Source organism: Argopecten irradians, chromosome 12 (genome assembly GCF_041381155.1).
Source record: "Argopecten irradians isolate NY chromosome 12, Ai_NY, whole genome shotgun sequence".
NCBI classification, from domain to species: domain Eukaryota; kingdom Metazoa; phylum Mollusca; class Bivalvia; order Pectinida; family Pectinidae; genus Argopecten; species Argopecten irradians.
In genome coordinates, this window is record NC_091145.1 from 16,870,383 (window position 1) to 16,896,173 (window position 25,791).

Below are 25,791 nucleotides of genomic sequence, written 5' to 3' on the forward strand. Positions count from 1 at the left end.
ACTGTAGTTACCAACTGTAGGATAGGATAATGTACAGGTAGGTATACAGGTAGATATACACCTGTACAGGTACTGTAGTTACCAACTGTAGGACAGGATAATGTACAGGTAGGTATACAGGTAGATATACACCTGTACAGGTACTGTAGTTACCAACTGTAGGATAGGATAATGTAGGTATGTACAGGTAGATATACACCTGTACAGGTACTGTAGTTACCAACTGTAGGACAGGATAATGTACAGGTAGGTATACAGGTAGATATACACCTGTACAGGTACTATAGTTACCAACTGTAGGACAGGATAATGTACAGGTAGGTATACATGTAGATATACACCTGTACAGGTACTGTAGTTACCAACTGTAGGATAGGATAATGTACAGGTAGGTATACAGGTAGATATAGACCTGTACAGGTACTCTTGTTACCAGCTGTAGGATAGGATAATGTACAGATAGGTATACAGGTAGATGTACATCTGTACAGGTACTGTAGTTACCAACTGTAGGATAGGATAATGTACAGGTAGGTATACAGGTAGATATACACCTGTACAGGTACTGTAGTTACCAACTGTAGGACAGGATAATGTACAGGTAGGTATACAGGTAGATATACATCTGTACAGGTACTGTAGTTACCAACTGTAGGACAGGATAATGTACAGGTAGGTATACAGGTAGATATACATCTGTACAGGTACTGTAGTTACCAACTGTAGGATAGGATAATGTACAGGTAGGTATACAGGTAGATATACACCTATACAGGTACTGTAGTTACCAACTGTAGGATAGGATAATGTACAGGTAGGTATACAGGTAGATATACACCTGTACAGGTACTGTAGTTACCAACTGTAGGATAGGATAATGTACAGGTAGATATACACCTGTACAGGTACTGTAGTTACAAACTGTAGCATAGGATAATGTATAGGTAGGTATACAGGTAGATATACACCTGTACAGATACTGTAGTTACCAATTGTAGGATAGGATAATGTATAGGTAGGTAGACAGGTAGATATACACCTGTACAGGTACTGTAGTTACCAACTGTAGGATAGGATAATGTATAGGTGGGTATACAGGTAGATATACACCTGCACAGATACTGTAGTTACAAACTCTAGCATAGGATAATGTACATATAGGTATTTAGGTAGCAGCCTGTACTATATAGGTATAGGTAGATATACACATGTACAAGTAGATATACAGCTTGTTGTACAGCCTATACATATAGGTATACAGGTAAATATACACCTGTACAGGTACTATAGACATCAACTGTTAGTTCAGGTTCGATAACATCCCAGATACTCATAGGTACATATGTATACATATACACTTGTCCAGATCAACAGGTGAAGGAATCACTGATGTAGATAACAATGTTGCAGAGTGGCTATTGTATTAGGAATGATGTATGGCCTAATAGCCTGATCTCGTTTACAGGTAGGGGGCTGATATTGTACCTCAAATATCGTTAGGATTGTGTTGTACCTGTAATGTCAGTACATCAGGTAAACCTAAAGGGAGATGTTCTCACGGTACTATTGATAACAGATGCTAGGTTAGTTACACAGTAAATTATCACAAAAAATTGTCTGTTGGGAAATCACACTGCTTTTCAGCTTGAGTATACCCAGGTAAATGGTCAAATGCTGGATATTATACAAATATACAAAGTTACTATTAACAATTAGATTATGGAGGACTTAAAGTGTGATAATGCTACAACCATAAACATCATGTTCATTACTGTTTTATCGCTGTGTTCAAGTTATTTTGAGCATTTGTTTACCCGGGTTTAAATTCTCAAATTAATCGTCAGGTAGGGCGTTAGAATTGTACCTGCTGTCCCTATTGCATGATCTTAAAAGGCAACTAAATTTAGGATCTTATCTTTTCTATTTTCCTAACTTACTTTCTTCTTTCTAACGTCTCCCATGACACCCCTCGTTTTTGGCCTTCTGTGAGCGCTCGCCCCTGTGAGGTAGGCTCTGAGTTCTCTCCCCTGGCTGAGACATGCCAAAGTCTATAAAAGTGGTAATTTCTGCTTAGTGCTCAGCATACCGGAAAAGGGAAGACTGGTTCACCTGTTGTCAGTATAATGTGACCGGCTGGGATTTGTTGCTTGGTGTCTTCGATAGTATGCTTCAGTGATATAGCACAATAAAAATGGCAAGAGTTCCACTATATAAGAATCTAAGACAAAACCCGAAAATACCGCAGTCTCCCAGGACACACACCACTCAATTCATGTATACACATGTACTACACACTGCATATAAAGCCATCCTTACATGACCCTGGCTGTTAATAAGACATTAATTAAACAGACACCAATCAGTCATCTAAAATTTTATATACCAAGTATCCATGGTCAGATATTGTAAATTACTGTTTTATGGAACTTTTGCTATGGTTGCCCTGACCTTTTACTACATAGCATTTGCATGTCTATTTAGAAGCCATAATTGATCATGACTTCTAAAATGACATCTTCAACATTTTAACAAACAAATAAAAAAAAAATCCATTATCGAACCACAACCTTGTTAATATCAGGTTAGAAACTCACATTTGTGACTGTTAATGTTTTTTCTCTGGGTTCTCAGCTTTACCTGACATATTTGTAAATAGGTGATAAAACAAAACAAACATATTGAACATGATCCATGTCATTAGATTGTCAGTGCAAATATTGAATGTTAAACCTGGCTATAAAGACCACCCAGACCACTGGACCAACAAGAATGGTTTTTTAGGGACCCTAGAAAAGTGGTCTTATAAGCAGATGGTCTTTATACAAAGGTGACTGCTTAAGCTTGTAAAATTGTATAGTATGTTAAGTTTAAATCACCTGTTTACATGCTCGACCAACATCTTGTGAGGATTTCACAGCTGATACAGATCACAAGCTGATACAGCAATGCGACGTTTTACATCAAAATGTGATGATAAATTGTCGACATAACTTTCTATATAAAATATGCTTACATTAGATTGTGATCTTTTACTAGATTCATCATGATGGAAAAGTCAATAATCATAAAATGACTATGCTAGTGTGAAAAACACTTACCAACACATATACTTGATTATACCATATGTAATTATGTTGGTGAAGATTGAACCCTTTAGGTGCCCCAGGGAAATCCCTACCAGAACACTCAAATTTAAAAAAGAAAAATTATGTATATATACAAAATATATATATTTCCCTCAACAATAACATGGTGTACATCCATTAGCCAAATGCTATCATTGAATTCTGTCAGATTTTTATCTTACTGATATCCTGATGTCATCATTAATGTATTTTATCAAAGATTCTGGATTATTTTGCTACATGATATATGTGTGTATGCAAAGGTTGAACCTAATTTGTGATTGAACACGGTGCGCTTTTTAAGTAAAAACTTGTATATATATAATATATACATAATTTATATATATACATACTTAAAATGCATGCTAATTAATTAGATTAAATTTGAACACGATACCATATTACATGCAAGTTTGTTAGCAATCCTTTGTGCATGGTGCATTTATTAGGTCAAACATGGTATATACTTAGCATACAGGTTAATTCTATAGAGTACTATTTCCAAATATATATAGATACCATGTGACATATAAGTTTGTTAGCGCTGCATCCTAAATGTGCACAGTACCAGTGCATTTATTGGAGCAAACACGGTATACATTTAGTGTATAATTTATTTAATTAGATTACGTATGTTTATTAGAGTAAATTAGAACAAATTATCATGTGAGATGTAAGTTTGTTAATGTTATATAAAGTGCAATCATTAGACCAAACACGGTATGTATGCTTACCATGTTACATGATGTATGTTAAATAGGGTAAATTAGAACAAATTATCATGTGAGATGTAAGTTTGTTGTGGCCAGGGCAATCATTAGATCAAACGCGGTATGTATGCTTACCATGTATGTTAAATAGGGTAAACTAGAACAAATTATCATGTGAGATGTAAGTTTGTTGTGGCCAGGGCAATCATTAGACCAAACACGGTATGTATGCTTACCATGTATGTTAAATAGGGTAAACTAGAACAAATTATCATGTGAGATGTAAGTTTGTTGTGGCCAGGGCAATCATTAGATCAAACGCGGTATATATGCTTACCATGTATGTTAAATAGGGTAAACTAGAACAAATTATCATGTGAGATGTAATTTGTGTGGCCAGCACGGTATATATGCTTACCATGTATGTTAAATAGGGTAAACTAGAACAAATTATCATGTGAGATGTAAGTTTGTTGTGGCCAGGGCAATCATTAGATCAAACGCGGTATATATGCTTACCATGTATGTTAAATAGGGTAAACTAGAACAAATTATCATGTGAGATGTAAGTTTGTTGTGGCCAGGGCAATCATTAGATCAAACGCGGTATATATGCTTACCATGTATGTTAAATAGGGTAAACTAGAACAAATTATCATGTGAGATGTAAGTTTGTTGTGGCCAGGGCAATCATTAGACCAAACGCGGTATGTATGCTTACCATGTATGTTAAATAGGGTAAACTAGAACAAATTATCATGTGAGATGTAAGTTTGTTGTGGCCAGGGCAATCATTAGATCAAACACGGTATGTATGCTTACCATGTATGTTAAATAGGGTAAACTAGAACAAATTATCATGTGAGATGTAAGTTTGTTGTGGCCAGGGCAATCATTAGATCAAACGCGGTATGTATGCTTACCATGTATGTTAAATAGGGTAAACTAGAACAAATTATCATGTGAGATGTAAGTTTGTTGTGGCCAGGGCAATCATTAGACCAAACACGGTATGTATGCTTACCATGTATGTTAAATAGGGTAAACTAGAACAAATTATCATGTGAGATGTAAGTTTGTTGTGGCCAGGGCAATCATTAGATCAAACGCGGTATATATGCTTACCATGTATGTTAAATAGGGTAAACTAGAACAAATTATCATGTGAGATGTAAGTTTGTTGTGGCCAGGGCAATCATTAGACCAAACACGGTATGTATGCTTACCATGTATGTTAAATAGGGTAAACTAGAACAAATTATCATGTGAGATGTAAGTTTGTTGTGGCCAGGGCAATCATTAGATCAAACGCGGTATGTATGCTTACCATGTATGTTAAATAGGGTAAAACTAGAACAAATTATCATGTGAATGTAAGTTTGTGTGGCCAGGGCACAAGTTTGTTGTGGCCAGGGCAATCATTAGACCAAACACGGTATGTATGCTTACCATGTATGTTAAATAGGGTAAACTAGAACAAATTATCATGTGAGATGTAAGTTTGTTGTGGCCAGGGCAATCATTAGATCAAACGCGGTATATGCTTACCATGTATGTTAAATAGGGTAAACTAGAACAAATTATCATGTGAGATGTAAGTTTGTTGTGGCCAGGGCAATCATTAGATCAAACGCGGTATATATGCTTACCATGTATGTTAAATAGGGTAAACTAGAACAAATTATCATGTGAGATGTAAGTTTGTTGTGGCCAGGGCAATCATTAGACCAAACACGGTATGTATGCTTACCATGTATGTTAAATAGGGTAAACTAGAACAAATTATCATGTGAGATGTAAGTTTGTTGTGGCCAGGGCAATCATTAGATCAAACGCGGTATATATGCTTACCATGTATGTTAAATAGGGTAAACTAGAACAAATTATCATGTGAGATGTAAGTTTGTTGTGGCCAGGGCAATCATTAGATCAAACGCGGTATATATGCTTACCATGTATGTTAAATAGGGTAAACTAGAACAAATTATCATGTGAGATGTAAGTTTGTTGTGGCCAGGGCAATCATTAGATCAAACGCGGTATGTATGCTTACCATGTATGTTAAATAGGGTAAACTAGAACAAATTATCATGTGAGATGTAAGTTTGTTGTGGCCAGGGCAATCATTAGATCAAACGCGGTATATATGCTTACCATGTATGTTAAATAGGGTAAACTAGAACAAATTATCATGTGAGATGTAAGTTTGTTGTGGCCAGGGCAATCATTAGATCAAACGCGGTATATATGCTTACCATGTATGTTAAATAGGGTAAACTAGAACAAATTATCATGTGAGATGTAAGTTTGTTGTGGCCAGGGCAATCATTAGATCAAACGCGGTATATATGCTTACCATGTATGTTAAATAGGGTAAACTAGAACAAATTATCATGTGAGATGTAAGTTTGTTGTGGCCAGGGCAATCATTAGATCAAACGCGGTATATATGCTTACCATGTATGTTAAATAGGGTAAACTAGAACAAATTATCATGTGAGATGTAAGTTTGTTGTGGCCAGGGCAATCATTAGACAAACGCGGTATTATGCTTACCATGTATGTTAAATAGGGTAAACTAGAACAAATTATCATGTGAGATGTAAGTTTGTTGTGGCCAGGGCAATCATTAGACCAAACACGGTATGTATGCTTACCATGTATGTTAAATAGGGTAAACTAGAACAAATTATCATGTGAGATGTAAGTTTGTTGTGGCCAGGACAATCATTAGATCAAACGCGGTATATGCTTACCATGTATGTTAAATAGGGTAAACTAGAACAAATTATCATGTAAGATGTAAGTTTGTTGTGGCCAGGGCAATCATTAGACCAAACACGGTATGTATGCTTACCATGTATGTTAATTAGAATTAATTAAAACACAACATCATGTGATGTAGGTTTGATAGACGTTTGTATACTATGTTGATTGTAGCCCCCTTATCTATACACACAATAGCAATTATCAGTATAACACACAAGTTGGTCAATATTTATGCATATATCTGCAGTATAATGAGATATACGATATTTATATCGGCCTCTCTGACTGTTCAATTATGTAGATATACCCTTTAGTCTTGTGTACGGGGAATTAATCAATTTCCTAAGTTCAGTTGTACATTACTTTGGTTTGTTTACATCTGTCAGCTGGTGTACCAAGATTAAGGGATTACACTGATACATCAACAGCTCCCAAGGTGTTGTTAGTTGACAAAAAAAAATGCTGGATTTAATATATTGAAATAATCAAGAAATGTTCGAGTATCCATCTGGATATATAAAGGGGAATTCTGAGCTTGTGCGTTGAACTTTTTTCAAAGTGATTTCTGGATGCTTGTATAAATAAATCAACAATAGCTTACAAAACTAAGGGTGAGTACATGCTTTACAAGCACAAACAATTGACAGGTGCGTAGTGTATATGTGTTTGATGGGGCTGCAGTACTGATAATGCTCCAAAACATATTACCACAGAGTTGTGAATTCAAAACCCTCATGGAACAGTTGCCAAGTACTGAATGTATAGATTTTACTCTGGATATTTCATGAAGTTTTCCTACACCTAGGTACTTAGACTTGGTATGCCCTTCTTTTTACATTAGATGGTGAAAGGATTGAGATGTCAAGTGGTTATAAGATGTCCTGACATAATTGCAACACCTCCACCTCTGGGTCGCGAGTTTGAATCCCATGTGGGGCAGTTTCAACATATTGGCCGCTAGTCAGTGGTTTTATCCGGGAACTATGGCCTTCCACCACCATTAAATTTAGCATGCCCTTATAAATTACATGACCTTATATGGCTATCAGTCAATAGGATGTTAAACCATCTGATCATCTCCAAGTTACATATTTAAAACGGAAAGCCATACAGCTGTACAAGTGGGACTTTCTGTCCTCTGCTACCAATTTGCAGACCGTTTTGGTACATAAATGACCATGACATGATAAATAGAATATCAGATGAAAGCAATCAAATTTCTTGAACTGCGATCTTTAATAGCTTATTCTAATATACCTTGCATTAAAGTTATTGGTTGATTCAAAGAACAATAAGTAAATGTTAAAACTTCGGACTCAATTTATTTGCACTAGTGTTGTTGGTTTTACAAATATACCTGTTCTTTGATTTTCCCAACTGACTAACTGCTTAGTTTCAAAATCTTTAAAACACAGAAGTCACATGGTATGTATCTTACATGTATATCAATACAGATTAAAAATTTCTGTTTTTTTGTTGTTGTTTTTTTCGAGAAGGAAATTTCATTCCTTATCTTAGGGAAAGGGTACATTGATTTGCCAAGCTCACACATTCCGTAGCTACTTTTATATAGCTAGGGTTCAAAAATCTTGAACTATCATAGTTTGACCTTTCGAACATTAATCCAAGGTTTAATTTTAGATTAAGGCTTTTCATGGTTTTGGTTACAGATGTCCGGTGGTACTCAGATGGAGCCAGGGCAGCTGCTCCGGTGTGGGGATGGCGAGTTTGAAAAGTCTATCAAGGAGATGACCCTCAAGGTAAGTTAATGTAGGTCATGAGCCTCATGGTAGGTAACTGTAAAGGTCATGATCCTCAAGGTTGGTAACTGGTAAGGGCATGATCCTCAAGGTAGGTAACTGTAAAGGTCATGACCCTCAAGGTAGGTAAAGACCCTTAAGGTATAGGTTAATGTAAAGTTCATAACCCTCAAGGTAGGTTAATGTAGAGATCATGACCTCAATTTAGGTAACTGTAAAGGTCATAATCCTCAAGGTAGGTAACTGTAAATTAAAGGTCATGACAAGTTAGGTAAAGACCCTTCAGGTAGGTAAATGTAAAGGTCATGACCCTCAAGGTTGGTAACTATAAAGGTCATGACCCTCAAGGTAGGTAACTGTAAAGTAATCCCAGTAGTCATAATCCTCAAGGTAGGTAACTGTAAATGTAAAGGTCATGACTCATAGTAACTCTCAGGGGTTAGGTAAGGTAAAGTAACCCTTCAGATAGGTAATTAAAGTAACTCTGTAAAAGGTCATGACCCTCAGTAGTAACGTAAAGGTCGATCAATATAACTGTAATTGACCAACGTGATATTATCGTGACGATATCGTCAAATTTTGACGATATCGCGATGCACATTTTCTCTACGATAACAGCTCTAGTCATGACTCTCAAGTTAGGTAAAGACCCTTCAGATAGGTAACTGTAAAGGTCATGACCTTCAAGGTAGGTAACTGTAAAGGTCATGACCCTCAAAGTAGGTAACTGTAAAGGTCATGACCCTCAAGGTAGGTTACTAGAATCTATATTCCTATACCTGGAGAGTATGACAACGAAATCACAACCCCTTGGGTAGCTCACAAGCGTTGGACTTATATGAAATAATTGGAATTCCCCCTAGGGTTGTAATTTCGTGGTCACACCATTATAAGTAGAGAATGTTTCTTTTTCTCCTATATTAAAAAGAAATAGATGAGATAATATCCTTAAATGAAGCATTTCCACCGAACATGAACATGGTTCTGTTGACTGGATATCAATATACATGCACATCAACAATGCACATTATGACTACACCGCATCGCATGAAGTCATGATGTCACATAATTGTATACAACAGTTTGTCATGCCCTAGGAATTAATTGATAGAAATATCTCTAATGGCTAAAACCGATGACAAATCGGTATTGTTGATTATTATCCAGTAAATGGAAAATTAGGTGTGGGGTCTTCATTGCAGACATCCCCCCTATGTCTGAAATTTGTCAAAATAGGTGGGGGGGGGTCTTATTTGCAGTCAAATATGGCAGTCCCACCTTCTGGTGATAATGATGCCACAATGATCAAGCCAAAAACAACATCAAACTTCACTCACATATTTTTACGGTTCCAAAACCCAAACCCCTGTACTAGAAATTAAACTTTTCCTTTTTAAGGTTCTTGCAGTGTCAAATTATTTCTTTTTTTATATTTTGTAAAATATGAAATGTAGGTACATGTATTTTGTATTACAGAATCTCCTGGACACTATATCCATGCTACAGAAGGAGATGGCCCGTGAACAGAGCAGTTTTAACTCGCTCAGTTCACAACTGGCTTCGCTGAACAAGAACTCACGCCAGTACAAACAGATTTCCAAGGAGATGAATGCCTCCCAGACAAAACTCACCATGCTCATGAACCGCAGTATGAAGTGTTTCCAGCAGGTAAACCTATTCTTCTTTTCATTCAGGAACGTAAATTATCATGTGAATTCAAAATGAATTAAAGTTTGTTTATCACATAACTGGCCCATCCAGCCTTGTGTTTTAGATTTGATTAATCCAAAACTTTTATTTTATTCAAACAGACTTTTAAAAACCAGGTAATTATTTGTAAGTTTTCAGTGGAAATAGAGTCAAACTATTTCTCTAGAATTCTTCAGGTGCATTTAGTCTGAACCATGCCTTAGTTATGGTAAGAATGGTTCTGGTGCAGCTGAAATTGAAACAATTGTTGTGCATGAGTGAAATAAGTGACATTTCAGCCATACAGGAGAAGAATTGGAATGCAGTATGGCAAATAGGACAGAGTGTTGTCTATCTGTTTTGATCATTCTTGACCCGTATTCAAAGCTAATGTGCATGTATTGGGCTGGTTGCCTGGTAGTAGATAAAGCAAACAGAGTTGTTCTTGAAAATCATGAAATTGTTTATAATCAAAAGAATGATAAGATCTTTGTGATTGATGCAGGACGTTACTTCTTTGTTTTTACAGGAATGTAAAATGTTAAGTTATTTTATAGAAACAGGTACATATATTTATTTCATGTGTATATGTGCTTTATCTTTGGCAAGTGATCAGAAAATGTGAGAGAAAACGTCTTGCCCTTATACTAACACAGCGACATTGACTAAATATATAATTACCTACCTGTTACTAAGACAACAGCTGGTGAACAGTATCACCATAGCAATCTGTCATTTCCATAGAAGTCATGTGGGTCAAGGAGTGTGTGATCCAATCAGAATACTTTGTACTGGTCACCTTACCTAAGTACGTCACTGTTATAGATAGGGGTCGCCTCTGGTAGGTATACAGTTATATACTATTTACGTGTTTTTTTTCTTCGTCAAAATATTAATTAGGACGATGCCTATCTATACAGAGGACAGGGAAGCTTCAGAATGTTGTCCGACATTTCTAAACATCTTTTCTGTGAAGGTTGTATAAGATGAGAGATAACAACTGCTTACAGTTAGTGATATTACCAAGTTTAGATTACTATAAATTCACCCCCTTTCTAATTTGATTTCACTCAATTGCATACCGGTAGCCTATCCATATAAGCACTTATGTATATTATATAAGGATAGATCAAATTGTAAATTGTAAAATATCCTAAGGAGATTCTCTTCCTAGACAGCATATAAACTGTAAATATTAGTGTATTGGACCATGTGTGATGATGTTATTTTGTGTATTTACAGCAAGGAAACAAACACGCAAAGTCTCAGGCTCCTCTTCCTCCAGGGGTCCAGCGCCACAACTCCAACGTCGAACCCAAGGACAACAGTGCCGCAACCAGCGTCCAAAGACGTCACTCCTCGAAGGTATCGGCGACGGAGGGCGAGACCATCAAGGGTGGGTTTGATACCAAGGTATCGACACAGAACTCGGGGCAAAAGAAGCCTGTCATATTAAAGCCGATCGTCAACAACAGTAAAGCCCCAGGTATGGGTGATACCAGCAGTAAGGACTCGACGTCTAATGGTGTAAGTGACTCTGGTACAGAGTCTACTTCTGTGTCAACAGGCTCCGTCAAGTCTGATACTAGACCCACTCATTCTGTCGCCACGACGTCCACTGCCAGTGCTCCTGTCTCTTCATTGACCAATGGAACGTCTTTAGTTAAGCCAGTCAAAGCCAGTGGTGTCAATTCAGCAAATACTACCACCAGTTCCAATTCTACTGATGATTCGGAGAATAAAACATCTGTCTTTAACATTGGTGTCAGAAATACTATAAAAAATCTGGAGAGAAGATCAGTTGTAAACGTTACACAAGTTGTTACCAATGGAACTGCTGCCAAATCCACAACCTCAAATTCATCTAAAATAGTGGTGAAACCTAGCAATGTTCAGGAAAAGACTGTTATGTCTGTATCAAGTAATAGCACCAAGACTGCCGCATCCAATGTTGTCACAACGACCACTAAAATGGTCACAAAAACTGTCGCACAACCAGCTAAATCTGTCACAGTAACCAATACAACACCAGCAACGACCATCACCAAGACGGACGCAAAACCTGTATCTAGTGGACCAACCAAACCAGCTACGAGCAATGTACAGGAACCTTCACAACCTGCCCAGAACATTCCCCAAGCACCCGCTGCCCCAGTGATCAAAAAGGTTTCCCAGCCTTCCAAGTATAGCCGACCCCCGATCAATGAACCTGTCGACCCAAGGGAACAAATGCTAAAAGAGATACGCAATTTCAAACGACCAGCTGATGCACCTAAAGTTGAACCATTTAAAAAAGCCCAGGCCACAGAAGTCAAATTGGACCTTGCGCAAAGTAAGCCGGTACAGCCACAGAAGGTAGAACCAGCTACTCCGACGCAACAAAAAATAGTTCCTGTCACACAACAAAAAGTAGTTTCTATGACTGTCCAACAACAAAAAACAGCACCATTTTCTATTCCCCAACAGCAAAATGCTGTTCCTCCTTCTTCAGAAAAACAGCAAACAATAACTTCTGTGTCTATGAAAACAGTTGCAACTGAAAAATCAAAAGAACCTGAGAAAAAGGATCAAGATGTTGTGACACAAGATAGCAAATCAAGTGAAGATCAAATTTTTAGAGCTGAACCAATCCAAGTTTCAGCGAATAAAATTATAGAAGATACACCCAAGATTATACAGCCTTCTGATACTGCCACTGAAGACAAAGTACCACAGTCTGATAAACCAGCTCTTCCCAAAATCGAGACGTCTACAGAAGATGAAGCAGAATCGGAGGAAGAACGACCGGAAGAGAAATTTGTAAGCTCGGTATCCTTCACCCACAAGCCTCTGAAGTCAGCAGAAATTGTAAAGCCAAAGACGAAGGCTCCATCGCCAGCTGGGTCAGGTGACCCTGTGTCAGCTGCTGAACCAATGCCAGAACAAGGTAAGTTGTGTGGAGTCACACAGGTTGTGTTTAGTGACAGGCATACCTCCATGATTCCTGACCAGATACAAGTAAGTACTTACACAGTCTATAGGTATTTATACTTACAAAGTAAGTAAAGTCACTACTAAACAATCTATTGTAAGATATTTACACTTAAAATTACATAACTATAATTATTACAGCTGAAAAGTTAAAATGATTCTATTTACATACTTATGTTGTTAAGCCTATAATTGATATATACTTATTAAGAAATTTGAGTTTTTGTGAAATTCATTTGCAGCAGTTACAAAGATAATAATTTTAAAGTATGTTAATGTTAATCTTTATCTGTCGATAGATGCAGTATAATGTATATTTCAATCAATAATGCATACAAAAAAAGTAATAATCATAATATGGATCAATTCAAAAGTACTATTTCATGAATACATTTGTTCCCAGAGTTATGATTCCTGAAGATAACAAACTGCTGAAAACCAACTCTCCTCTGTGGCTACTAAATTTCATGAATTCCATTTCAATTTAGCAAATTTGAAAATTTAATAGGAATTACTAGCAACATAGGTGACTTTACCAAGTATATTAATTAATGGAGAAAAATATTTGCAAAGTTACTTAGATCGTGAAATTTTTGAAATTAAATCTCACATGTGAGAATTTTTTTTTCAGCAATTAGTAAAAGTGTACATTGTACTTGTAAATCTCCTGGAAGTAATGTCTCTATGGTTACAACAATATATCCTTTCACAACATTGACTTTATTATTTATGACGAAAATTTGCAGTAACTAAAGAATGGACAATTCCTGCTAAATGCTTTATATTCTTTGACTTTTTTTAAAAATCTGCGTTTGGTAACTTATAAGCTAAGCCATAACTTTAGAAAATAGATATAGTGGACATCTCGACAATCAATGTTGACTGTATAACATATTCAACTCATAGAGGAAAAGCTGGTAAAAACGCTTTCATTATTGGGGTACAGTATATGTATGCATTGACCCCATTTTTGATAAAATATGAAAATTTATAATCTGGGTTTTGGTGACAAAGACATTTTTATGCTGACACAATAGCAACATACACAAATAGACAGCCATACTAACAGTCGAGGTACTGTTTCTATCACGACTCCTTTATGATATTTCTTTTATGTATAGCCGGGTGTAGGAAGTCATGCTTCGGTGGATACCTATCTTTTGATATAAAAATAAAGTTTCATAGCTTTATAGAATGTTAGATTTGTTTGATACTGCTGGTATTTTACCTTTGGAAAGCATACTACACCTAGCTTAATCTTTCCATGTTCTGTTAACTCAGTAGACCGGAGACTTTCCATGTTACATGTATATTTATATTACATGGATTTTGTTTATTATTTTTTCATGGAAAACCCCTACTAAATAAAGGTAATAATAGATCTGTATCTGTCTAAACTGACATAGTAATTACAGGTAACTGTCTAAACTGACAGAGTATTTACAGGTAACTGTCTAAACTGACAGAGTAATTACAGGTAACTGTCTACACTAACAGAGTAATTACAGGTAACTGTCTAAACTGACAGAGTAATTACAGGTAACTGTCTAAACTAACAGAGTAATTACAGGTAACTGTCAAAACTGACAGAGTAATAACAGGTAACTGTCTAAACTAACAGAGTAATTACCAGATAACTATCTACACTAACAGAGTAATTACAGGTAACTGTCTAAACTGACAGAGTAATTACAGGTAACTATCTACACTAACAGAGTAATTACAGGTAACTGTCTAAACTGACAGAGTAATTACAGGTTACTGTCTATACTGACCTTTTAATAACAGGTAATTGTCTGAACTGACCTAGTTATTACAGGTAACTGTCTAAACAAACCTGTTATTAAAGATAATTGTCTAACCAAACCCGGTTATTACAGGCAACTGATTTAAATTGACATAGTAATTACAGTTAACTGTCTAATTGACCTGGTAAATACAGGTAACTGTCTAAAATGAACTGGTCATTACATGTAAATGTCTAAACGTACCTAGTTATTACAGGTAGTCTAAACGAACATGATTATTACAGGTAACTGTTTTAACTGCCCTAGTAATTACAGGTAACTGTTTTTACTGCCCTAGTAATTACAGGTAACTGTTTTAACTGCCCTAGTAATTACAGGTAACTGTTTTAACTGACCTAGTAATTACAGTTAGCTGTCTTATTGACCTGGTAATTACAGGTATTACAGGTAATTAACTGACTTGGTAATTACAAAGTATCTGTTTTGTACCTGTTTGATAATTACAGTTGATTGTCTAAAGCTAATTATAACTGATGTCTTACAGAAAGAGGTTGATATTTTGATATTTGTATCAGAATTAGTTCATTTTATTACCAGTTTATGTAAATATTTCTTTCTATATGTGTTAGCTCCGAGTGAGTGATGGGGGTGGAACTTTAATCTGAATGAAGACCTAGGGAGCATAGTATCTGAGTGGTTGAAAAATGAAAAATCATAAAATATTTGCATGAGTATGTCAAGTACATGTATAAATAGGGATATCTGAACTTGATTGAAAGATTTTAGCTTGTCAGCATAAGGCTTGCCAAGTACTGATCAGCAAGAAATAAAACTTTGTTGATTTTTATTTTTCCGCATCATTGGTTTATGTTTTCTCAATATACATGCAACAGATAATAAAATTTGGTGTGTCTTTAATCTTTTTCATGTGCCATCATGACAGGTTTGTCGGTAATAACTTTAAAAGTTACACTCCTGTACTGATAATGTCAGCTGGTTTTAACCCCCATTTATAATAAAGAGCAGTTTTTCCTTGGCTACCAAGGGATATACTCTCTCTTTTAGGTGTTGGAGAAAAGAGATACATATCTTCATTAATTACAACATGGTTTTTATGTGAAATCAATCAAATACATTTGATGTCCTTCTCGATTGGTATGTGTACTATATGGAGAAAAAATGTCAGAAAACTGAAGATGCAGTGATGGAAGTATGTAACGATGCAGTGCAGCAGGTGCAGTAGAATTACTTGACAACAACCGTAACGATTTTTACGTCAACAAGGGTAAGTGTTTCCTACTTAATGTATCGTAACTACTTTGCACATCTGTACAGTGTGGTCTTTTACAGAGTTACTTACCTTTAAACTGGTACATATGTATATTATTGTGATATTATTAGCTGTGTGGGCTGTCTTTCCCTATGGCTAATACAGGAACTGTCCTACATGCTATTGTAAGGTGATCAAGATATATTATCACTATCTCTTTACAGAATTAATAAATAAAAATAAACTAGATTTCGAGATTCGAAAAATTCAACAGTGGTTTAGTGAATGTTTCCCACACGCAGACAGAAAAGGACACTGTAGTTTGACCATTATAAATGACCATAATACAGGTATCAGCTAGGTGACTGTAAAAACTTTTTAGAGGAAATTGATGTTGCATTTTGGAGTATATAAAAGAACTTTGTTATTGAATACATCATTGTGTATGATGATTTCCTAAACCCATATGATTTCATGTGTATACAATAGCAATCATATCTGAGGTATTTTAAAAGAAATACACTTAAACAGAATAATGTTTTTCATAGCATGCAGTGTGGACCATACAACAATATTAAAGATATATGTATGTAGTTCTGTAGCCTTGTGGCTTTGAGAAAGGTAATGTGTTCTAGCCGGTGTAATGCATGGAAAACAGGTGAAAGTGATCGTGAATTTCGGCATTCTTGTACATTACTTATATTTGATGATTTGAGTTGAGTAGTTAATCAGATACAACAAATTGTAAGGGCTTGTAACGGCAGAACATGAGAAATGACTGTTCAACGCTAAGGATTTAGAAAAGTTATCTGAAAGTGAAAAGATTTTGAGTTATGTGTCAAGTTTTTGAATGCAATAAAATGTCATAAATCGATACAATAAACGAGACCTATGTATTAAATTTCAAAATGTGATGTGTTCATGTCAAAATGTTTGGGAAGATACACAAATAAAGGCATTTGTTTTGTTTCCTTTTAAATATTATCATAACCTTATAACAGAGTTGCAAAGGAAGGGGGACAACTCTGTCAATACTATACAAGAATGTGGCGAGGACATTGCATTCCAGGGTTGTCATAGAGTCAATGAGTGGGTGTTAAATAAATGTATAAAGGACAAAACACATTATTGACCTTGAGGTGTAACTGGTATATTCTGATAAAGTAACAATCAAAGGATTAGGGTATCTATAATGTATTAGAACAGGTAGATTTATAGATCTAATATCTTCAGAAACCTACGAGACTACCTGAATGCTTGGACCAGCTATTATTTGTGTCTGTAATACCGTAGCTGACATCTCATTTTCTATAAGCAAAGCACTAAATGCAAAAATTTTCAATATGCTTGCCTGTGTCACGGTTTGTAATAATACATATATATGACTGCAATATGCTACAATTAGAGCCCATGGTTTTGAAGAGTTGCGAAAATTTTATAAATGTCCTTCTTCAAACTGTATTAAATTTTAACATTTAAGGGTTAATATTTTCTGTTTATAAAGTATAAAAACATGTTTATTAACTCGTAATATTCATATGACAGAGATTTATCAGACCGTGAATATCTGCTGTAGACACCCTCCTAATGTATAACACTCCTGTTAATGGTGTTATCAGGAAACCTGTTCTTATACCTATATTACACGGCCATATACTTATATTACACGGCCATATATCTATGTATAACCCTTAAAATCTCAGGTAAACTGTCTACCTATAGGTCTGTATAGATTACCACTGATTCACAAAATCAACGTATTTGTGTAGATTTAAATTGACAATACCCAATGCCTTTAAAACAAGTGTAGGGCAGCTTTAAAAGTCACCTGGATTGTGAAGGATATAATACTTGATACGGCTTGACTATTGTTATGTTTATTCGGCAGTGTTCAGTCGCTTTGATCTCCTGTATAGATGATGTATTTATATTGAGAGCAGACGACAGTTTTATGCCCTTACATACATGTCACGCCCCAGTGAATTCCAGATCTGGTTAAACCACTATAGCTGACTTATTCCTATCACACAGTGTGTGGAGGCTCCTAGCCAAATCTCCCTGTGATAAGGCTTAGGACCAGACAGGCCTCATATTCACAACCTGTGTTTTATCACCTGACTTTTATTATGCAGTTCATCAATCCCACATGATACAAGCTGTTTTATGGTATTTAAAAAAGACTGGATTGAATTCTGGGATATATGATGTCATATCCTGCTCGATTGTAAATAGAGCTACTAAAGGCACTGCCATCGCCAGAGTGTAGTAGTATTGATCGGACCGGACAAAGCAATACACCCAATCACGTAATCCTGTCGACTAGCCAATTTCCCCCGAATCATCAAATCAGCAGTTCATGTTGTGAAGTTTTGTACGGGATGGAGGAATAATGATACACTCTTTGTGATTATTTACAACCAGAATGTCCAGAGTAGTTACTACATCACTGTGTGTCTATGTCTAACAGCTGACAATCAACAAAGAACTTCAGTTTTCTAAGAGAGAAGGAATTTAACTGCTTGACCATTTAACAAACTGGTTAGTGATAATGAGTGATAACAAACCGGAACTGATAAGTCCTGAACAGGACAATTCTCACCTATCCGAAGCAACAAGGTTGCGGATGGCGCGTGTGAGAGAATTGGAACAGCAGCGACTGCAGCGTGTGTTGGCCAGAAGTGTTGCCACAGCTCAACAGCCTCCCCCATCACACCAGGAGGCTGAATCAGCTGAACCACTGTCATCCTCGACCGTAAGGTCACCTCACCTGGGGTCAAGGTCATCTAGCTTAAGGTCATCAGGTCGAGCTCGTCTTGCTGGACGCTTGGCTAGAACTATGAGTGAGGATCGTAATGATGGGGTTGCTTCAAGGTTACCCGTCAGGAGTGAAGATTCTGGCAGCGTTGTCCAGACCTGTGAGGTAGATAGCCAGACTGGACAAAAAAGTGATGCTTCAGGAGATCAAGCATCAGCTGCTAAAACTTCTGTCTTCATGAAAAAGCTTGATGAACTAGCCTCTGCTGCTGAAAATGACAAGTTAAAGTTAAGGTATCAGAGATTAAAAGAGTTGGAAGAGATGAGACTATCTGGTAAGCCCGATACAGACTCTGAAAGCCATCCACCATCTAGAGGCAGTACAAGTCTCGGTCGCAGTGCATCTGTCAATGAACGTGTTTCTTCTGGGCGATATTCTCGCAGGAATTCAGATCAGATACGGGGTAGACAAGGTTCTCCAGTGATGACCAGGAGAACTGTTCAAAGTGAAGAAGATTCTTCTGATACACCAATATCGCGTGCTGCGTCAACAAGCAATCTGTACACGCCGGACCTTTCGTCAATAGACAGAATCTTTGGTGATAGACGACAGGAAAGTCTTCGTCGAATTGAGGAGCTGAGCCGACTGCGGCAACAGGGAATAAGAAGCGTGTCTTTGGATGTGGAATCTGAAGACAGGACCTCAAGAGAAAGGTTCCTAGAATCTCTAAATGTTCATCCACCTCGTGTATTACCAACCATTGAACCAATTTCGTCTGTGATGTTCTCACGCACCATTGAACCACCCTTACAGTACTCAAGCATCGATGAAAGATTTGAGACGATATCTCCCAGATACGGAAGCGATACGTCTTTGAACACATCAGTGAGCCGTGTCGGATTAGGATCTTTGGACGACCTTCGACGCGCTGGTCGGGAGAGTAGTCAAGTACAGACAACTCATGTGTATCGTGACCCGTCGGTACCGGGTATGACCTATGTTGATGAGGAAGGTCACAGCCAGTGGATCACACCTACCAGTCCTCTGTATAAACAAATGAAGAGCACAGACAAGACTTCTTCTGTCAATCAAACACTTGAAGAGCGTAAAAAACGTAGCCTTCTTGCGCGGGATGGTTTAGAGGACCATTTCCTCACTGAATGTTTTGATCCTGAAATTAGTTTTGAGGAACGAATAGGTCTGATCCGTGAGAAACTGTATGGATCTAAGGTTCTCATACCTTCTGATAAACGCCGGGCAATGGCTGACCGGGGTTGTCCAGACGGAGCGTCAAATGCTCTGAAGGATTCCACCGCTAGTGCTTCGGGTGGAGCTGAAATCGAGGGACATCGCTTAAAATAACAACAGACAAAAATTAATGATGGTGTTCATTTGATAAATTTTATAACTGCAATACATTGTCGAAAACCCCACAAGTTACTGTTCTATCATGTCACAAACGATAGAGCAGTGACTTTTGGGTGTCTGATGATGCTCCACTATGACTTCGTATGTCTGATGCTACTCTGCAAAAATCTCACAAGTGCACAAAATTTATGCTCAAATATAGTGATAAAATGTAAATACTATGCAACATAGACTCTTGTCAGTATATTTATCTTCGATGCTTTTAGTATGTATTCAAAAAGCTGTGATTGTAATTTTTATATCAAACTGTATCAGTAACTAATAGTGAATTAAAAATCTTAAGTCGCTTTATATCCAATGCTTTTGATGAAGTCAATATATCAAATTTTCTTATGTAAAAATGATTTCTTTATAATTTAGCTTTCATAATGGTATATCAACTAACTTAAGGAAACTCTACCACTAGTTGAAATAGAAATGTGCTGAGGAGACACATTGACCGCATAGATTGGATGCTTAGAATCCTCCGACTTCTGTCTTAGTCTTGTCCCTCGCCTTGAGCTCTGATATACAAATTTGAAATCCAATTGCGGAAGTAAAATGCCAGGTACAGATATATATATGACCTTAGGTCGATGGTTTTTTTCAAAGTTCTTTGTCTTTCATTGATTTCCACAGCTTGTCAGATACTTGAAGTTTTATAAATTTATTGGGGAAATTAAAACAATTCTAACATACAAGTACATTCTAATGCATATTTTGAAAAAAAAAACAATTTTAACATTTGATTTAAATGGGTTTTTTTTTTTTTTAATGGAAGTCTGTATCATATCTGATTTTCATGACGTCATAGTAGTCAAAATAACATAAGACACATTATGTTATTCAATGTTTGCATATTACAGAGTTAGCTCCCTAGCAGGTAGGTATCATTGTTTTGTGAGCGCTATTCACATTGTTTTCTCCGAAAAGTAAGACATTACACTCACAAACACATGACGCCACAATCAATCACTACCTGCAATGGCAGATAACTCAGTAATATGCAAATACTGAATACCGATATATTAAAGAATAACTTGTCTATTTGACTGATATAGGAATATTTCAGATTATGCAGGTTTTATTTGCTATAAATCAAAGATGGAAAATGCCTTAATATTTAGTCAGAATAAACAGGGATCTGGAATAAATAATGGGCAGTATTAACAGTTTATACTGTACCTGATAGATTATTCACTGATCGTGATTTTATTAGATAAATTTGATTAACATGAATATGGCTTATTTCCTAATGGTTATATGAAATATAAATAAAGATAATACTTGCTTGACCTTGTGACACCAGGTGAAGAGATCAGATGATTATTTCTAACTGTAGCTGCTGGCACTCTGTAAGATGAGGAACAGATTGGTCTGCGCTGCTGTTGTTGTGACGTTCATAATACCATTAACCAGTATAGTTACTTTAGATCTAGATATGACTGAAATGTTTCCATTTACAAAAAAAAAATGTAAAATCATTGCTTTGGAAATGTCCTGTTACTTTGTTATGATGTTATTAAGCTTGAGTCTTCGTAAGCTATGCATCACCGTTTAAAGTCATTTTGTCTGATATTTATGTTGAAAATATTACCAAAAGTGAAATTTGACATCACAATTATTAAGTAGTCAAACACACTCTGGTTTGTATACGCATACAATTTACTTTATTCCCTAGGCCTTTTCAGTGTTAAATTTTTAATACAGGATATCCTTTGTTTGCTGTATACAGACACAACAAATGTTTAGTAATTTACCATAGTTAACAGGATTAACTGGTATTGGACTGACATGAATGTATAAATCTAGGGCGACAAAATATTCTATTGTTTAGGTTTCTATAGTTAAGGTGTCATCCACCCTGGAGTGTTAGTATTGTGTGTTGTGATTATATAAAGCTTAAGGAACAACCGGTCAAGCCATCTGTTCACACATAAAGAGCCCAGATGTTTCTTCAAATCTTGACATACATTAATTGACATGTAAAACAGGCGTTAAATTTGGCTTAATGCATCACATGCACTTATCGTATAGATATTGACCTTTTAATGACAATACTTGTTGGCCAGGTGTCAAACATTTGTAGACATTCATTCATATTCTTAGACAGTTAAATACTTGGTAATGGTGCGTTAACACTGAAAACTAAATCATACCTCTGAATAATTACAACAATCAATTATAAATCAAATTTTTTTTTAGAACTTTATAATGAAGAAATAGTGCTTAGTTAATTATGTATGCTTACACTGGTACATCAATAACGCTTTGTATTGCAAACCAAAAATTGTATCGATATAGACTTTATATGTTTAAAGAAAAAAGTATTTATGATAAATTTTAGTGTAGTTCTGTATGTCAGACCACTAGAAAGGTAGAACATTGGTATAAAAGGTCAATTTTAAAGATACAATATTGCTAATCACAATTTTCCTATCTGTACCCAACTATTTGTTGAAGATGCGTTATAATTATAACAAGTAAAATTTATAGTTGATTTAAGATTTAGATGATTGTTTCTAGTATCAAATGTCTCAATGATTAATAAAGAACTTCTACAGAATTACCAATTCTAAAAAATTTCATCAAACATTCTCACAAAATCAATTGTCATCTGAAGATAAGTCATAGGAGAAAAATTATTGTTCAACCATAAAATGTTGTTTTTAAAGATGCTCCACCGCCGACAGAGCATAAATGATGTTAATCATTTGAACAATAATTGGTGTTTAATCTTGTATATATATGCCTAATTAACACAAAAAATAATATAAAATAATTTATTTCGCCTTTGGTGCATGCGCAATCAGTACTTCATTCAATATAGGATATAGTGTCACAGAATTTTTTCGGGATGCAATTAATTATTTTTCATATTTTTAATTTGAAGTAAAATTAGAAGCTCAAACTTTTCAATGGTGGTAATGGTGTAAAGTAAGTAACTCTTGTAACTGAAGAAAAATACTCAATCGTCTGCTCCTGTTTTTTATAATGAAAAAATACCATTTGTCAGCGGTGGAGCATCTTTAAAAATTCATTTATGTGATGACGCAAAAATAAATTACTGCTTAGATATTCCAGTGTGATTGTTAAATTCATATTATTGATACCAAAAATGAATCTGCATCAACTGAAGATGTAATACATCTTTTTAAGCGATAGAAAATCATTCATCTTCACATTTGACTGAAACATGTACACCTTTACTGGTTCAGGTAGAAATATATACCAGCTCCAAGTCTTCTATGTCCTTAAAAAAGATTACTGAATATTCAGTCATCTTATGTAAATTTGCTAATGGAGGACAGCTTGTGATTAACAAATTGACAGCTTACCAGTTCATGTGTGTAGCGCCTGCTTCATTTGTGAGGTTGCAGAACTAGAATGACTTGTAACAAAATGGTCAGATGGTACAGGGTAGTGCATAATTACCTTTCACCAAGACAGGCTGGGTTCTGATATGATGATACTGTGGTCACTTGCCCAGTCATTTGGGTTTATCTTAGTATTCCAGTTTTCATCCAAATTAAAATTCTTTATGAAAGCTTCTATCTAGGCCAACAAAAGAGATCTTTATAGAGATATGACTTGTTTTACAACCTTTTATTTTGAGGTAGAACAACACTGTCAGCTGTATATCTTACAAGGTTTGGTCCATTGCTTTAAAGTCCTATTAACAGTAAGGGTCATTTAGTGAAACTGGAGTACCCAGAGAAAAACAACTGTCCAGAGGTCAAAACTCACATGGGATTCGAACTCATGACCCACTGGCAGAGGTCTTATGGTGATAATGTTGGGACACCACTTGATCAGTCAATGTGGCTTCTATACCCTAGCTGACCTACAAGGAAATATTAGATAATATGCTCTGATTTTCCTCTGGTTCTCATAGGCTAATAAATGGTCATGTGTTTTGTTTTATATATAGTATATCAACTTGGTATTTCCATTTTTAGAAACATTAAGTTAATAAGTTTCTTCTGTGATTTTGAGTTCTTCAGGGTGACATCCCATGGCCATTGTTCTTCTTGCAATTAACATACATAGGATAATGATTTTTTGATATTTGTCACTACATAATTTGAACTACATAATTATCAAATATAAAAATGAAGGATCTTTGATTATATTAAAGTTCACATGGTGTTATACCGCCTTGATAGAATCTAAAATAATGACGTTTGGCTATGGCCTTGCAATGGTCATTCATTGATTCTTCCAAGGTGATATAACAGTAACACTATATGGACTTCAACAAAGGTCCATAATTGATTAATATCACTAACTAAATATATCCAAGACTAATCATTCTGTATGCACCACACTGCAGGAATTTGTTAAATGGTTTAAATTGGGAGACTGCAGGAATTTGTTAAATGGTTTAAATTGGGAGACTGCAGTATTTACCTTCGGTCAGTCATTTTTGTGTCCTCTTATAGCAGATATACACTAAAGGCATATAGCCAGGGATAAAAAAAAAGTGTTCAGGGAACATTCCTTATCAAAGAAAAAGAAAATATGTCGATGAATCCTCTCTGAGGTGATTTTCTGAGAGGGATTACTTCCCTTTTTAGCCCACCATCATCAGCACTTATGTTCTAATCCATCCGTAGGCATCAGGTGGTATGATTCAACCAGAAACACAATCACTACATATTTTCAGATGTCTATCGATGCAGACTTCTTACTTTTTAAAGTTCTTTTTTTTTTCCTAAACTTTCACAAAAAAAATCTGATATACATGTATATATATACATATAATATATATATATACTGAGCATCAAGCACTCCCTGCAGCCTTCAGATTACTTTTAATTGAAAGTTTATGTATATTAGCTTGATAATTTTTGTTTCCTGATTTTGATCTTTTTATCAACCATCCAAGTATAATTCTCAAACTGTTGCAATTCTTTAAATCTTTAATTGACCTATAAAGACCCATTTGATTTACTCCTGATTCAAAAAAGTAGTTCATTATTAATTTTCATGGGTGAATGATTGAATTCATTAATTGTAACTATATATTTCTAGCCGAATATAATTCATTTGATATGTTTTTACTGAAGCCCTGACATAAAAGATGGATATAGATCTACATGAATTTAGAATAATAAAAAAGATTAAATGATATAATAATATCTTAACAAAATAAGAACTATACGGTTAAATTGATGTATATATTGCACCAGTTGCTATGAAAACTTCATGTTGAAAAATTGCACATTTTTGAAAAAGTAAATAATTATCTAATCCTGAATGAATTTACATATATTCTCTACGTAATTTGAATGTCAATAAGCATGTTCATGATTGTGCAGGTGATCAATTTAATGTCATACCTTTATATTAATTACATTCTTCAGACTCTGTTTTGTTGGAAAACAAAGAAAATCAGCTTATAAAAATATTAAAACCAACTCTCAATAGGCCATAATAGAAAATGGCTCAACTTCATATTATTGTTATGTAAACGTGTGTACCTTGTGACGTCATTAAAAATAAACATTTCTACTCCTGAAGAGCCATCATGAAATGGTGAATGTACAAGAGGAAAGTCGTTGACTTTTATTTTTATTATATATATA

At 35.5% G+C, this 25,791-nt stretch overlaps 1 protein-coding gene across 1 annotated transcript; it reads left to right on the plus strand.

Moving 5' to 3' along the window:
• Positions 1-8,274: 8,274 nt before the first annotated feature.
• Positions 8,275-13,441, plus strand: LOC138304966 (uncharacterized). Its single transcript, XM_069245384.1, has 4 exons — positions 8,275-8,364; positions 9,841-10,032; positions 11,296-13,050; positions 13,427-13,441. The coding sequence occupies exons 1-4, from the start codon at positions 8,275-8,277 to the stop codon at positions 13,439-13,441; spliced, it is 2,052 nt and encodes a 683-aa protein (XP_069101485.1).
• Positions 13,442-25,791: the final 12,350 nt, after the last annotated feature.

Bases quoted from the DNA above. Each gene is read 5' to 3' on its own strand.
- LOC138304966 (XM_069245384.1), top strand. From the start codon at position 8,275: ATGTCCGGTGGTACTCAGATGGAGCCAGGGCAGCTGCTCCGGTGTGGG. The intron at 8,365-9,840 runs GTAAGTTAATGT...TTTGTATTACAG, and splicing joins TCAAGGAGATGACCCTCAAG to AATCTCCTGGACACTATATC. The intron at 10,033-11,295 runs GTAAACCTATTC...GTGTATTTACAG, and splicing joins GTATGAAGTGTTTCCAGCAG to CAAGGAAACAAACACGCAAA.